General features: G+C 48.5%; 2 protein-coding genes across 2 annotated transcripts; both read right to left on the reverse strand.

The window, feature by feature from the left end:
• Nucleotides 1-10: 10 nt before the first annotated feature.
• Nucleotides 11-403, reverse strand: LOC128270467 (uncharacterized). Its single transcript, XM_053007869.1, has 2 exons — nucleotides 309-403; nucleotides 11-242 (listed from the first exon to the last, which is right to left on the reverse strand). Exons 1-2 carry the CDS (start codon nucleotides 401-403, stop codon nucleotides 11-13), a joined length of 327 nt encoding a protein of 108 aa, XP_052863829.1.
• A 4169-nt stretch (nucleotides 404-4572) lies between these two features.
• LOC128274441 (DNA topoisomerase I, mitochondrial) lies at nucleotides 4573-14776 on the reverse strand. The gene is made up of 8 exons (XM_053012647.1): nucleotides 14687-14776; nucleotides 11721-12040; nucleotides 10462-11644; nucleotides 10196-10293; nucleotides 8299-9428; nucleotides 7980-8230; nucleotides 7718-7899; nucleotides 4573-7616 (listed from the first exon to the last, which is right to left on the reverse strand). The coding sequence occupies exons 1-8, from the start codon at nucleotides 14735-14737 to the stop codon at nucleotides 7514-7516; spliced, it is 3318 nt and encodes a 1105-aa protein (XP_052868607.1). The 5' UTR covers nucleotides 14738-14776; the 3' UTR covers nucleotides 4573-7513.
• Between the last annotated feature and the right edge of the window lie 367 nt (nucleotides 14777-15143).

Genomic DNA, 15143 nt, shown 5'->3' on the forward strand with positions numbered 1-15143 from the left:
AAATTACCCTTTATTTGTCCTTCTTACTGTCGGCCTCGCATTCGTCAGTTACGCTTTCGCCCCCATCTTCACCAATCTCTTCAGTCTCCTCGGGTTCGTTTGTGTCCGTCAGTCGATCACTCTCATGCGAGCTTCCAGTTTCGTTCGAAGTATCACTGGCCGAATGAGGATCCAGCTGCCGATACAGCCGACCCTGGTTTTTCTCCAAATATCCCGGCAGCCAGAAGATAGCCTGAACAAGCCTGTCGGAAATTAGACTGCAAAATTAAACCATCCACGTCGTACGGATCAATCAGCGTCACACTCACTTGAACAGGACCCAGCCGGAAAACACCAAGCACAGACAAGTGCCGGAAGTTTGCACCATCGCCGCATAGTCCGGCACCACCTGTTGATGTTTCATGCCCGTGAACGAGTAAGACACGTTCTTTTCGCAATGGCCTAATTAATTGCACCTCCGAAGAACCAACAAATCCTCGTAACAACAACAACGTGGTGCTAGCGTTGCTCGCGCGTGAACGAGTCAGTATTGATTGATCTTTCGTCGATTCCGGTGACGGGTACGACAGGACCTCTCGCATTGATGCCCCGTGGGATGGGAAGCATGGTTTGGGCCCATCCGTTGTCATAGTTATTGGTTGTGGGCCACGTGTCACTAACGGTGCGGGCTTTGGTACTGGGTAATTTATGTGTTATTTGTCCTAAAGGTCCATTGATTTTCTGGACATGGGTCGCTTTCGTTGCACCCCATTTCACCCCACCATTTCGGCATGGCGTGTGGTGAGTACGCCCTTTCATGGAACTGGCTTCGGGAATAATCCATATCAGGCAATTTATTTAAAGGGCGTAGGCTCACTTAAAGTCTAACAGATTACACAGTTTTTGATATGCAAGCAGAGATATTGTCATTGAGATTCATTGATTGAAAATATTAACATTGTACAAAGTCGGCGGGGTTTCGGTAATGTTTATAATTAACGAAAAACTTGAAAATGATTTCAATCAAATATTAAAGCTGTGTTATCTTATCGAGGACAAAATAGTGAAGCGAGTGGATGCTTTGGTTGTGCAGATATGACTAAATTTGAATAATTGGAAACGACTGGTGATCAGATAGTGCAAGACAGTCCAATTTATACGCCAGTGGCCAGATGATAGCCAAATATGGCTGTGATCGTTTGTAGGAAGATAGAATATCGACATCGTAATTTCTACAATAAAATAAACAAATCCTCCATCCCACTACCAGTAACCATATTAGTGCCACTTAATTCACAAACATTTTTGTGAGCTGGTTTCTGGCGATATTAAAAAAAACGTTAGTTATAATTTTTAAGCCTCTAATTACTTCAGCACTTTTTAAAAGTGGAACCGAATATTTCAACCATCAAAATGGTTCAAATCATTTGTGTCCAATTACATTTCTCTGTTCCTGACCTTTTAATAGTCATGTCCTGTCCTAATAGTTACTTTCCCTTTTTGTTCTAACAAAAGTAGCAACAACTTTTTGAAAAACACAGTCTGTCACCACAACCACTGTTCAGTATTGTGTCCTATTGAGTAACATATAACCGTTTGGCCCACATAGTAATTGCCAAAACGGCCCAATCATTTCCGCCAAAAAACCCTCTCACACACAGCTACGCACGAAGTGGCCAGAGGCAAGAACAATCGGTCACCGCGTAACATGGTGGCTCGAAATTCGGTGACAGTCTACGGCGGTGTTGGAAGAAAGTGCATGAGGCGCAAAAAAAAGAGCAAGTGTACGGCCACACTTTCCTTTTCGGTGCAATCAGTGCGCGCAAAACCCGCGCCACATTGGAGGTGGCCGCCTACACAACCCCATTGGCATTGGTTCCACCCTTCCACCGAGACTGCCAAGTTGACAATTTCTTCGGCTGAATCTTGGGTATTGCTTGGGCACGGGCGAACTGATTTTGGTCAATCAATTTGGTTTCGCGGTCCCCGCAACGATCGGCGGAAGGATACGGCTGAATGGTTCGGGATCCCCTCCGCCGGTGTGAGAAAAGTTTCGAATTTTTCGGAACACCACCACCGTGGGGCCAGGTTGACGCCGTGTTGTGTGTCGGGCCTTTTTTCTCTCCCGAGATTTTCCTTCAGAGGTTTTTGCTCCGTTTTGCTTTGGTGTGCAATTATTTAACGCCTGTGCAGCGGAATGTTTCGTCGGGGGGGAAATAGCTGCCCGGGTCCGTGGCGTGTGGTCTATCGCAATACTTATAAAATTATCGCACCCGCCAACGGTCGGACGGCAGTCAGAAAATGGCCTTCGGTTGCGAAGGTTGCGAGCAACACTAGAGGTGTGGTCGAGTTGATTCCCGAGAGTCTTCCCAGTTTCTACGCTTCATCCCGAGACATGGCGTCGAAGGTGGCGATCCTGTGCTTTGCCGTGGCTGTGCTGTGGTGGTCCGAACTTCGTGCCACTTCCGGTGCGGTTCTGTTCGACGGTGCGTACAGTGACACGTCCCTGGTGGATGATATTGAGCGGGAGTTGCTGCGCTTCGACGGTGGCATACACTCCCTGGCGGATGAGGGCGAGGAGCCCGACTTCAGGACGGACTTTGATCTTTCGCAGCTCCACCCGATCTCGGCCACCCCGTCGTTCACTCTGGACCCGTCGTACATCGGTCCGGAAGACGTGTTTCTGGCCACCCGAACCAAACGGGCCAATTGGGTCGCGCAGGACGCGAGCAAACGGGCCAAACTTCGCAAACGAAAGCAGGACAAGGAACGGTTGGAGGACGATGAAGAGCGGGAACGGCTGGTGGAAGAGGAAGATGATGAGGAGGAAGAGGGAAAGGTTGTCAGCTCGGCGGACGAACGGGAGCCAGCTGAGCCGCTCGAGGACTACGCGACGCGCTACGAGCAGTTCATTGCGAAGCACTTCGACGACGATGACGGCGGCGGCAGCGACGTTGGTAGCAGCAAGCGGCGCGAGAAGTCGGCCCAAACCCGGAAGGCCCCGGCCAGGAAACCGTCCCAAGGTGCGCGAGACGACGATGATGATGGCGATCGGGAGGAGCAGGACGGAGACTACAAGTTCGACCGCTTCGATTACTCCTCGTCGGCGGATTACGAGCGCATCAAGGCGGAGTCGGAGGAGCAGAGCAAGCGGCTGGCGGCCGATCCGCGGAACTGTCGGACCTACGAAAAGGACGGCATGGTGTGCTCGGTGTGCCACGATCCGGCCAGCGAGAGCGCGTCGGAGAACTGTGCCTACGCCACGGAGCCGCACCACCGGAAGTACGCGTTCGTGAAGGAGCGCAACTACGACAGCAAAAAGGATGCACCGCAGGAGGCGCATGATGCCGATGACGAAGGCGACGACGATGGTGAGGGAGACGAGCGGGCCGACTCGCGGCCTGAACGGGAAGCAGTCCCATCACTGGGTAGCACCACCACCACCAGCACCCCAGACCGGAAGCGGCATCCTTTGCGACGACCGATTCTTCGCTCGAACCCACACCAGCTGGCGACGGTCGTGACGACCAACGGCGGAGGCTACCGCTACCAACCGCCGGCGATCGACCTGCGCTCAAACCGGGCCATGAAACTGCAGGCCGAGCCGACGGCGAACGGAGCCGACGAGCCGACGGACATCTATGTGATGGACTACGGCGACCAGGACGAGGTGGCTAAGGTGCTGAAGGACTTTGCGTCGCGCGACTGGTCAAACTGCCGCAAGGGTAATCGGACGGAGGACGGCGAGCTGACCTGTTACCAGTGCCGCGATGCGGCCGGCGTTAACCACGAGGAATGTATGTACGTTTCAGAATCGCGCCAGACGGCGACGGGTATCGTGAGCCCACCTGACCCACCGAAGGACCAGAAGGTGCGCAAACGCAAGAAGGTGGTGCCGCTGCGAAAAGCCGCACTCGTGGAGCTCATGTCGCCGAGGATCGAGATCGAGCCCCAGCCCGGTAAGCAAAACGAAAAGCAGACGGTCAAGCGGACGGTGTCGTTCCGGAGCTACGTGGCCGGTTCCGGCCTGGGGCGCCCGGGATCATCGAAAGTCGGTCCGCACGGAGGCGGCAGCCCGGGAGGGCCGGGTGAGCGTGTAATCCACTACGAGCACCACATCTCGCACGAGGTTCCGTAGATCGTGATCGTGGAGCGTGATCGGTAGAATGAGCAAACCATAAACCATAACACTAGCATTAGAAACGCTGAGGCGACGAAATTAGACATTTATTTCACCGTTTCGCACGCTGCGGCCACGAACGGGGCACTGGAACTAATTAATAAACGACTCCGAAAAAAAAGAATCCACTATTTTTGGTACAAACCCTTGCAATCAATGTTTCAAAGCTGGTTTTGTGATCGGCCTTCTTCAAGGTGGCCGAAAAAGAGAAATCGGACAACGAGCAAGAGTTCAGCACGTTGGGTGAACCTTAAAATAAGGAGCACCAAGCGAATACGCTAGGATCCGACGCAATCCACTGCATTCCATTCGGGCGTACCTGATGTCGAAGCGATTCGCGAGACACTTTCTTTCGGCACGGGAAATAATCGGTTTCAGCACACCGCGGATCACGTTTCTTCTTATGTAGTTTATTCAAATCATCATCCTTATCATCATTTATGCTCAGAATCCCATTTTGTTTTATTTATGTTGCTAATCTTCAGCCCTTCGCACTTCTCTCTCCTCAATATGTTTTCTATGTTCTATAACTTTCATCTTATTATACGCTCCTGGTGCACATTAAACGTGCTCTGCGCCGTCGACTTATTTTTCGTGTTATGTCTGTCCAATTTTGTATATCCACCCAGATTTGCTACGCATATTTGGATCGTGTTTATGTGTTGTATGTGTTGTGTTTGTTATAATGTCAGGGCCTTCATCGCTCTGAACGAGTAGTGTGTGTGTGTCAGTATCAGAATTATTATCATCAGTTCTGTGTTCGAAGGGCTAAACGGTTCTCCTCCCCATCATCGGGAGTTGCCGTTACCAATTTTTATGTTTTCTCGCCTTAAAACATGCGTGTAGCATACACACGCACACACGCGGTTGGGTGGAGAGTTTAGGCGCGCTGAGTCGCTACGGTTAACGTAAAAACTAAAATGACCTCTTAGCTTAGGTTTTACACATCGATCGTTGACAATTGCGCAACGCGCCTCTTTGCAACGGTCTCTTCTTTTAATTGCTGAACGATTGTCGCTCGTAGCCAATCGTGTGCTCCCGCGGAACGTTATCTAAATAGGTTTATTGCAGAACGGAAGGTGGCAGCAGTATGCTGTTGTCAGGAAAGCGGTTCAATGAAGATCGGCACTAGTTTTTCTGTATTATTTCCTAAGAGAACGGACACACTTCTGTGCGAACCGTTTTTAGTCATTGTTGCTTTTTGTCCTGTACCCGCCAGCTCCTGGTGGCAAGCTGCTTCAAATCCGTTTAAATGAGCAGTTTCTACGGAATCGATCATCAACATCCCGCCCCCCCGGAGCTCCATTCGATCACTTGGAAAGACTGATCAACGTGCTATTATCCGGACGAGGAATCTTTCTTGTTTTATGCATATTTACTGCCGCTATTGCAGCTGATATCACCACCGCCCTGTTTACTTTCTCTCGCTCATATGTATTTCCTTGCGTATGAAAATTAGTTTAAAGTTTCGTACATTCGTCAATTTCGCGACGTAATGTTTAATATCACTCTTCGTCGGAACCGTGTGTGCGCGAGCAGTGTGACCAGCACTCACAGCCTAGTGCACATGCCAATCTCCAAGGATAACATCACGACGATGAAAGAGGATGATGATTTTCTGGAGAAAATCCCAATTCGATGGTAGTGTTCTGCATCCCTTGGATTCCCGAACCTGTTCAGTTTGTGATCGGTGTGTTGTGACGTTCTCGTTTTGCATCATATCGCACGTCGGCCAAGTGTTTGGCGATTCAAATATATCTTGTTCAAAGTACTTTACAATATGTGTATCCCATGCTAGGGACTGAGTGGGTGTGTTTGTTTAATGTTTGCGTAAGTGTGTATCAACTTGTGCTATCTGAAAAAATAAAACACACTCACACTAGCAAACAGCAACGAAACAAAAATGTACTAAGTCTTAAAGTTACCAAGCTTAGTGTCTAATACCTTTTACATAATGCTCAAAAACGCACACGTACGCTCGCACTTACTGAATTGTGCCCTCGGTTCGAGAAGGAAGATCCCAGTGGAACTATTCACCTTCCGGCAAACTCTAGGCAAACATAGCGTCACGTTGCGCGTAGATAAGGTGTGGTGAACCAAAAGGCGACTTTTTCGCAGGCAATAGTAGTTATCTAACGGCAACGGGCATCCATTGATAGGGAATATACCGCAAATGTTGCGCAAAGACTTCTCAATACGCACCTGTTGTTCAAACTGATTATCTCTGTTAGATTCCCTTTCTGTCTCTCTTTTTCTTTCGCTGTTGTTCATTGATTTTGTACAAGCTGTCTTTCGTTCATTCGTTACATTCTTTTCCATTATCTTACATACACCACCCCAAACGAGAGCAATAACTAACTAAATCTGACTTTACAATTGGTTTTTCTTTTTTTTGCCTTCAAATCGATTGTACGTGATTCATATTTCGCTAAATCGGATTTTGTTTGTTGCTAAATAAAAAAAACTGTTACCTATACAACCGTCTAAGGCTACGTCTCTTCTCTTCTCCATGAAGCTGGTAAGAAGTTTATGGAGCTTTACACGAATGGCGGAGAGCAGAGGGAAAGCAAGAAAGTTTACTTTACCTTCTTTCCCTCGGAAGGAAGAGGAATAAAATTGCAGCACCGCCGATAGCATTCTTCTAGTCGCTGCACTGCGGGATTGGTTCACCGGCGGCAGCGATAGATAGTCTCGAGCATCTTCTCCATTTGATTGGTGGAATTTTACTAAAATAAATTAAATGTTGTTGTCCTTCGCATATCTCTTGCGTGTGCCTTAAAACTAAAAGAAGAAAACAATGGTTCGTTCACAACTATCGTTTCTCGCCCATGCATTGTCGCGCCCAGAAAGAAGAGGTCACCCGGGAAGGTTTCAGGGTGATTTCTTCATTCTTCTAGACCTCCCGTCTGCATTGTTCCTCTACTTTATCATCATCGACCATAAAACTAGTTTTAATTTTGTCTTATCACTAGCATTAGGCTGTGTGCGTTTTACTGCCTTCTCGTACGGTGCAGAGTACCCAAAACACTTGAGCTGAATGAGCGCCCGAAAAGTGCTATGCTTGGGGGGGAGGGTTAAGTGTAGCGTACCGTCTCGAGATAATCACTTTTCGAACCAAACGAACGTTAAAACGCGACTAGTCATATCTTAATTCGCAAGATAATCGGCGACGCGTTTATGTATCGTTGTGGTCGGCACATACAAGGCCGTAATTTGGCTCATCTACTCGCCCTGTACACACTGGGAACATAGCTCTCCCACACTGCAATTCCGCGCTTGTGTTCCCGAGCATGGAACGGATCAATTTAGGGCGGCTCATCGACTCACCGATAGCTCTCACGATCGGTTGTTTCTCTAAAACACGTACGTTTCATCGGCCATGTCGATAGCCCATCGGAATTTATCACGCTGCGTTTTGTTGAAAATTTTCTCTATGGGAACACCAAACCTTTTGCACCTGCAAGTTTCCAAAAACGAAAGAAAGAAATTGATGATTGTAATGCCACGCTGGCGCCACGTCATCGGCGATCGGCGATCAAGCGGTCAGCAGTCACTCACCATGCAACGGAAATACGGGGATCCAAGTAGTTCAACTTCGACGTACCGAGGGCAATAGTTTTATTTTCATCTCTGTCCGTTTCTTGTAGTTCGAGCTTCTTGAGTTGCTCCTTCAGCCGTTCCAGTTGCTTAGTCTTCTTGTCCATGGCGCCAGCATCGCGCACGTTACTCTTTTTGAGATCCTTTGGCATTGGCGAGCGTACGGTACAGGAATAACATTTCATTTACGGTCCACCCATGAACTGCAGCTCGATCGTCTTACCTTCACCTCCTTCTGACACTGATCAATCTGCTCCCGTTTGACGCGTATCTTTTCCTTTAGATTGCCCATACTCTTTTCGTGTGTCTTCGGAACGGCGCGCTGATGGTTACACAGAATAGCTACGGCCCGGTTCGCCCGGTTGTATGAAAGCAGCTTTTCCGGCACCGAACTAAACGGATCGGTAAGCTCCTCCAGCTGCTTCTGCAGCGTGAACGATGCGTTGAAGGTACGGAACACTTTGGCAGTGAGTCCTGAAATATCCAAAGCATATTATTAGCACATTTCATTTTGGTCGGTCAGCGTGTAACCAATGCCTTACCGATCATTAAACTTTTCAAGTATTCATTCAACACGGACGTATTCAGGCGGTCAAACAGATCGTCGCCCGTTTTCTTGTTCTCCTTGAACAGTTCCAAGTTTTTGAAGACACGTTTCTCTACTTCCACTTCATTGTAGTAACGGATCGAGTCCTTGCCGAGAAAGTCAAACACCACCACGTTCTCCTTGCCATACCGCTCCTTGTACAGCTCGATATGTTCAACGCGCAGCGAGCAGCAGCCGACAGTATCCGCCTGGTCGTCATCCTTCTCGTTGCCCGCCCTCAGTGCCAGCTTGTCGATGAAGTACATTGCCACAGCCCGTTGGCGCATGCGCATTTCCTTGCTTTTCCATTCGTCTTGATACGTGGCGCGTATCTTATCGATGTGCTTCAGCAGTTGGCGTGCAGTTTCGTACTTTTGCCAATCCTTCTCGCCCTTGAGCTTCGAGCTCGGGTTAAGCATAATGTACTTTACCTGCCCCTGCACGTTCTCTGTCCACGAGGCCAACCACGAAACCGAATTGTCGTGCCGTACCTCCTTCCAGCGGTGGCCGACGGGCGCCACGGGAGCTTTGCTGTCTTTCGAGCAGTTAATAATAACGTCCTCGGGCATGACTCGTCGCTTCACAAGCCCCATCTTCGGATGCTCGCCGCGTCCACGGAACAAACCGGGTGGTTCGATTTTAAAGTTACCGATCTTCTCCTTGTGCCCATCGATCACGCAAACGCCGTACTCTTTCATGAGTTTCTCATTTTCTTCCTTCAGGGCCACTTTCTCCTCCTTGGTTCGGTTGCGGTTCTGTTCAGCCTGCTGCGCGAAGTGGGCTGCCATCGACCGAAAGTTGCATTTACTTAAATCCGTGATTCGGGAACGCTCGGATTCGGTCATAGTTTTGCGCCAATCTTTGAAAAAGTTTTCATTGAAGGCCGCCTTCGAGGTATAGTCGTGATCTAGCATTCGCGCATAGAAACCGGCCACCTCTTCTGCATTCTTAGACAGCTTCATCTCTCGGCCATCGTACTCGAACCTGACGTTACCCGGTAACGGATCGTACGGCGGAGCAAATACAGGACCCTTATGTTCAAGGAATGTCCACTTACCATTATCCTGGCGCTTTTCTTCCTCCCACCTGAGTTCACACGAAAGGCAAGGCGGGTGCACATGAAAAGGGAAACAAATGGAAGTATTAGTATACGGCACTGCTGCCTTTCCTTCCCATACCAAAAACGTTGATGGACATCGATGGCACGTGGAACTTTACCTATTACACAAGAATGACACATCCGTGTGAAATGCAACACCAAAAACATGACAATGGACCATTTTTAAAGAAAAACATCGTCGGACAAACATTCGACCGGGTCACTGATCCGAAGCTCAAAATTATGTGCAAGGCAGGGCACACGCGAAAAATAATGTGTTATGTCAGTTTTGACAATTGACAGCAGAAGAAATGTTCGCCGCCTTTTGATGCTTGGAGCGCTACCCGGCGCATTGCGGCGATTTCAAAAACTATCATCCCGTATAAAGTTGGCACTCACACACACTCGTATTCCCACACCAAATTCATACAAAATTTAAACTTGCATTTGCTCTAGGTTTGATACGAAAAATAAACTTGCGTTTCCTGCACTCGCCAGCTGTATGATTCTTGGTTCTCGGTTCACCACACAAACACTCACTGAAAACCAGTAACGTCTTGCGCACTGGCTGTCACAAAACAACAACGGTAACACACATCGCCGGTTTCAAAATGTTGCCGGGTCTCCCTGTTGAAGGTGTTTTCAAAACAATTCCTTAACGCTCCAGAAGCGAAGGACAAATTGGAAAACTTCATAGCGCATTTGGCGGTGAGAAGATAAACGATAGATGGAGAGCTTTGCACTTTACACTTACCATTTCCACACTTCTTGTTCCTCTTCTTCTTTCTTTTTGCGGCCACCCTTCGTTGGGCTAGGTTCCGTTTTCACTTCCGTCTTCACGGCCACCTTCGTCTGTGGTAGAAGATGGAAAAGGTAAAGTCAAATGTAAACATTGCATATTCGACAGGCTATCGAAGCAAGGAGGAACAATGCATAAATAATAATGCCTCCCGCTCGCCTACTACTTTTCCGATTGGAGCTACACTACGTACGCGAATATTCGCAAATCGAATCGGTTACCTTTTTCGCAGTTTGTTGCGCCAACGGCTCTTTCTTGAGTTTTGCCTTTTTGGATTTCTTTTTGCCATAGTCGTCCTCATCGCCGTCTTCATTTGAATCGCACGAACGTTTTTTAAGCTTTTTCTTGTCCTTCTTTTCCGTTTTGATCTTCTTTTTGTTGCCCTCGTCGTTACCGTCGTCGGCTTCCTTCTTCTTGCGCTTTGACAATGGAATATCATCTTCGGATTGTTCCGATTGAGGCTCCTGTTTGATCTCATCCCGCGGTTCCTCCTTGATTTGAAGCTGTTGATGATGCTGTTGATACTGATCTTGCATTCCACCGTAATATGCTTGCTGGTGCTGTTGCTGTTGCTGTTGATAATGAAGCTGCTGCTGCTGCGGTTGCTGGTCGTGGCCATTTTCATTGCCATACTCCTCGTCGTCGTTGTCGCCACCACTGTCACCACCCTCCTCGTCGCCATCCTCATAATCATCCCCTTCTCGGTAGTCTTCTCGTTGATTCGACTGATTGTGGTCCATCGATTCATTTTTCAGTGGGAACGGTGTTTCGTCCGCCCGAAATTGTGACAAAGAGTAGTCGCACGAACTGGCCTGCGACATATCAAGCGGATCGTGCGGTTTGGTCCCCCGACACTCCTGTGACACATCGTGTTCCACCTTCACGTGACCATCACCATTCAGGAACTCTCTTGGAAGCCCATCTGCATCGTCGATCGGCTCCGGCTTTACGGCAGCCACGACTGCGGAAACAACACCTCCTTCATCTTTCCCCTCCTCCCTCCGGTGCCTTGACGAGGAGGATGACGACGTGTGTTTGTCCTTATCCCGTTTCGAACTACCGCTGCTGGAATGTTTGTCCTTGTCGCGGCTCGAACTACCGCCGCCACTGCTGCTTTTGTGCTTGTCGCGGTCCTTATCCTTGCTGCCGGACGTGGACGATGATGATTTGTGCTTATCCTTATCGCTTCGGCTGCTCTTGTCTCGATCCTTCTTATCACGATCACTGCGGTCTTTCCCATCCTCACGGCTACGATGTTTATCTTTGTCCCGTTCCTTGTCTTTCGAGCGGTCCTTGTCACTTTTCGAGCTCTTGTGCGAGGACGAACTGGTGTGGTGAGACTTTTCCTTGTCCTTGTTGGTACTACTGCTACCGGAACTACCGTGCTTCTCTTTGTCCTTGTCCCTAAAAGCGGTTACAGTTTGTTTTAATAAACTTAGATAGGGGAAATTTTAGAAATCTCAACAAACATAATGCTTACTTGGACGAACTTCCTCCACTCTTTGAGGAATGACCACCGCTGCCGCTGCTGCTCTTTTGCTTGTCTCGCTCTCGGTCGCGCTGCTTATCCTTCTCCCGTTCGCGATCCTTCTCCCGGTGCCTGTCCTTCTCGCGATGCTTGTCCTTGTCCGACCGATGATGATCGCGATCTTTGTCCCGATGCTTGTCCTTACTCGAGCTCTTGTGGCTCTTGTGGCGATTGCCATTTTCTCCACCGCCGCCGCTGCCACCACTAACCGCATGACCATTGCTTACACCATTTGGGCGATCGACTATTCCATTCATTTGCTTCAATGAATCCTGCAAAACAAAAATCACAAAGCCCAACCCATTAGAAAATAACGGATTCGCTAAGTACCATTCAAATTGTCAATCCTGTGGGTTTCGGGTGGATGTTCGTTTCGTCTAATGTTTTTCTTTTCCGGCTTTGTTCTGCTGTGAGTGTTGGCGTGCGAATGACATTCCATCTTTCGAACACGTTTAACGAAAGACATGAACACGTGCGTTACTTCGCTAACTCACTTACACAAATTCAAATGCAGCATAAAGTAGGTTGGCGAACGCACGATAGGCGCATAATAGATAACCCTCGGCAACCACATTTTACAGAATGGCTCTATCAGGAATCCATGTGCAGTGCTTCCGTATCGCTCATTGCTGATTTTCGACCCGCAAAGAATCGCACGACGAATGGCAATCGCTCTGCTCGTTTCGGCTCCAATAAGCACAGCGCCGCGAATATTCGATTAACACGTGCTAGCAATGTGGTTTATATTTTCTAACTGTGTTCTCTACTGTTTTGAACATCATGGAGAAGTCTGATGGCCCTGTGTCATACTACCGGAACACGCGGAACAAACATGTCGGTTATTTTAATTTTCTCCGAGTTTTCGCCACGTGCCACGCACTTCATTCTACACCGCCCAACAGCTGATCTAAGCCTCTCTTATGTGCGTGTAATGATGGATAAGAGTGATGGGAAGGAAACTTCTGTTAACAGAACCGCAAGCAATACGGGTCAAGTATGTAAAGTTGCCATTCCGTGCACAGGTTTCGCTAGTTTTGTGCTACCGAAACAAGTTTCCTCCTCACCGGATGAAAGTATCCGGTGAAGTGTTGCCAAAACTTTCGTATGTTAAAAATTGATCAAAATGGATGTTGGTTCAAAACCTCATTTTTGGGAGGTTTGGGAGTTTTATTTCTTTTGCCTACAAAAGATTGCCAAACTTCCTAGCACGTGCTTCCCAGAGCGAAGTGTGAATGAATGCATCGCTCGTTCGTAGGCAGAGCCAAAGTTCGAATTGTACTATTTTCGTTCTTCTCTTAAGTTATATTTTTCTGTCGGTCCCGTTGCCAAAGCAGGGTGCGCTAAGTAATACATATTTCAGAGAAACAATCTTTCATATAAACAAATAATTTAATCATGCAACCATGTATAGAACCGTAGAACTCTCTTGGAATGACTCTTTTCTCTAATTTTCCTAAATTTCAATCCCAGAACGGGGATCACATTAACTTTGGGAAAAATGTAACAATTTTTGAACAAAATAGACTGTAGACAGTTTACTGAGCCCCACGATGCAGCGGTCGCACAAGAACCCAAAAACAAATCGATGCTGTGATGGGAACTGTTCATCGAAAACCGTGCGCATAATATGAAAATCTAGCGCGCGAGAAACAAACACTTGCAAGAATCCAACCGCCTTTCTCTCTCGCGACGACGGAGCAACCATCGACGAAGTGCATTGTAAAAAGCAACTCGGTACGTCGGCCGGTTCAAGATGCTGCGTTGTTAACACGAGAAAAAGTGACGGTCATGACGGGGCCACCTTGAGAGACAATGTTTAGAATAATCTAATTTAGAGTCAAACGAGCATCTCTTATTTGCCTCTCTATATTATGTGGTAAATGGAGCGCAGGAAGCCGAAACTTTGTTGCAGATTATAATAAATAGATTTGTTCTACAATATCGACCTAATTGTTGCTCGCACACAGTAGCGAGAAACGGTCACAGGCACACCGCAACAAGGCAGCGGTCGGAAGCGAACACACCACGCAACGACCATCACCACACGCGCCCATCGTTGTATAAGAGGGAAGTGAAAAATTTTCTAAGTCCCCCAAAAATTTGGGACTTAGCCGCAAAAATGTCGAAAAATCATCTTCAGCTTAGGTGATAGTGTTCGGCGTGAAACGCATTTTGCCACCGGTCCCATCGCCGTCGGCCGGCCCAAACGGACAATATTCGTCGGCAAAGTTTTCCACATCGCCCATTTGCCACAGAACGTTCGACGTGGGACTTAGTCTCCGGACGCCATTTTTCTCGTACGTTCGTTCGTTCGCTCTCGCGGCTAAGTCCAACACACCGCTGTGTGAACGGCGGTGCAACGAAACACTTGGGTCGAGCAGTGCGTATATATGAATGACTCTTGGCCATTCCGCTCGCTCGCTCACTCGCAGCAGCGGCGAATGGGGATGAAAGGTGGATGAGATAGGGCATTGAGATTGAGTAAAGGGGAAGGTTACATTACAGACGGAAAAAATCGAACAAGAATGAATTTTATCTCACGAAATATGTAGTCCGCCACCCAAAAACTTTATCTTCTTCGTCGTGTTTCGGAGACGACGGGACACTCGCTGTGCTCGCCTACTACGCGGTGTGTGCGTGCGTATGTTGTTCTTTGTTCCCCCTGTCTTCCGCTGAGGCGACGATGAAAATTCTTTTTTGCCCGTACCTGCACTATCGCAAGCACCCTGGCCACTTTCTCTTCCACAGTAAATCGCGAAAAAAGTCCTAGCAGAGTGCCGAGATGGCACGGGCGCTGATTACGCTCCGCCCGCTACTGCGTGCAATTAGCGAAAACTTCGAAAACTTCCTGCTGGCGTGCATTGTCCACCTTGTATATTTATCATGTTCCATTGCATGGACAAATTGACCACACTTACCGCTGGCTGAGGATGACCGCTTGCTGGTGGAATGACCGTTTCCACGCTCATGGTGCTGCTGGTGGTAGTTCGCCTTTTCCGCTGCTCGCACCGTGGGTCGAGACACCGGACCGCGGCGAAGGACGACCAAAAACGATTGTGAATGGATTAGCGACGACGACGATGATAATGGTACGATATCCGGAAGAGTGGCCACCGCAACACACCGCACGCAGAGCCTAGAAAGACTGTCCGTAGCACAAGTCCGTCCGAGCTATGAAAATTTTTCTAAGTCCCAGCTCCCGATGTAGCACAGCGCAGAGTGTGACGATTTCACTTTTGTCTGTCGGTGTGACGGCTAAGCTCGATCCTTCGCTCTCGCCTCTAAACGCGTTCACCTCGACGGCCGTCACGCACACCAGTGCAGGCCGTCCGGCCGATTCGTACTTTCTGCGATGGCACGCAATTTGGAACAGTA

This window comes from Anopheles cruzii, chromosome 3, assembly GCF_943734635.1.
Source record: "Anopheles cruzii chromosome 3, idAnoCruzAS_RS32_06, whole genome shotgun sequence".
NCBI lineage: Eukaryota > Metazoa > Arthropoda > Insecta > Diptera > Culicidae > Anopheles > Anopheles cruzii.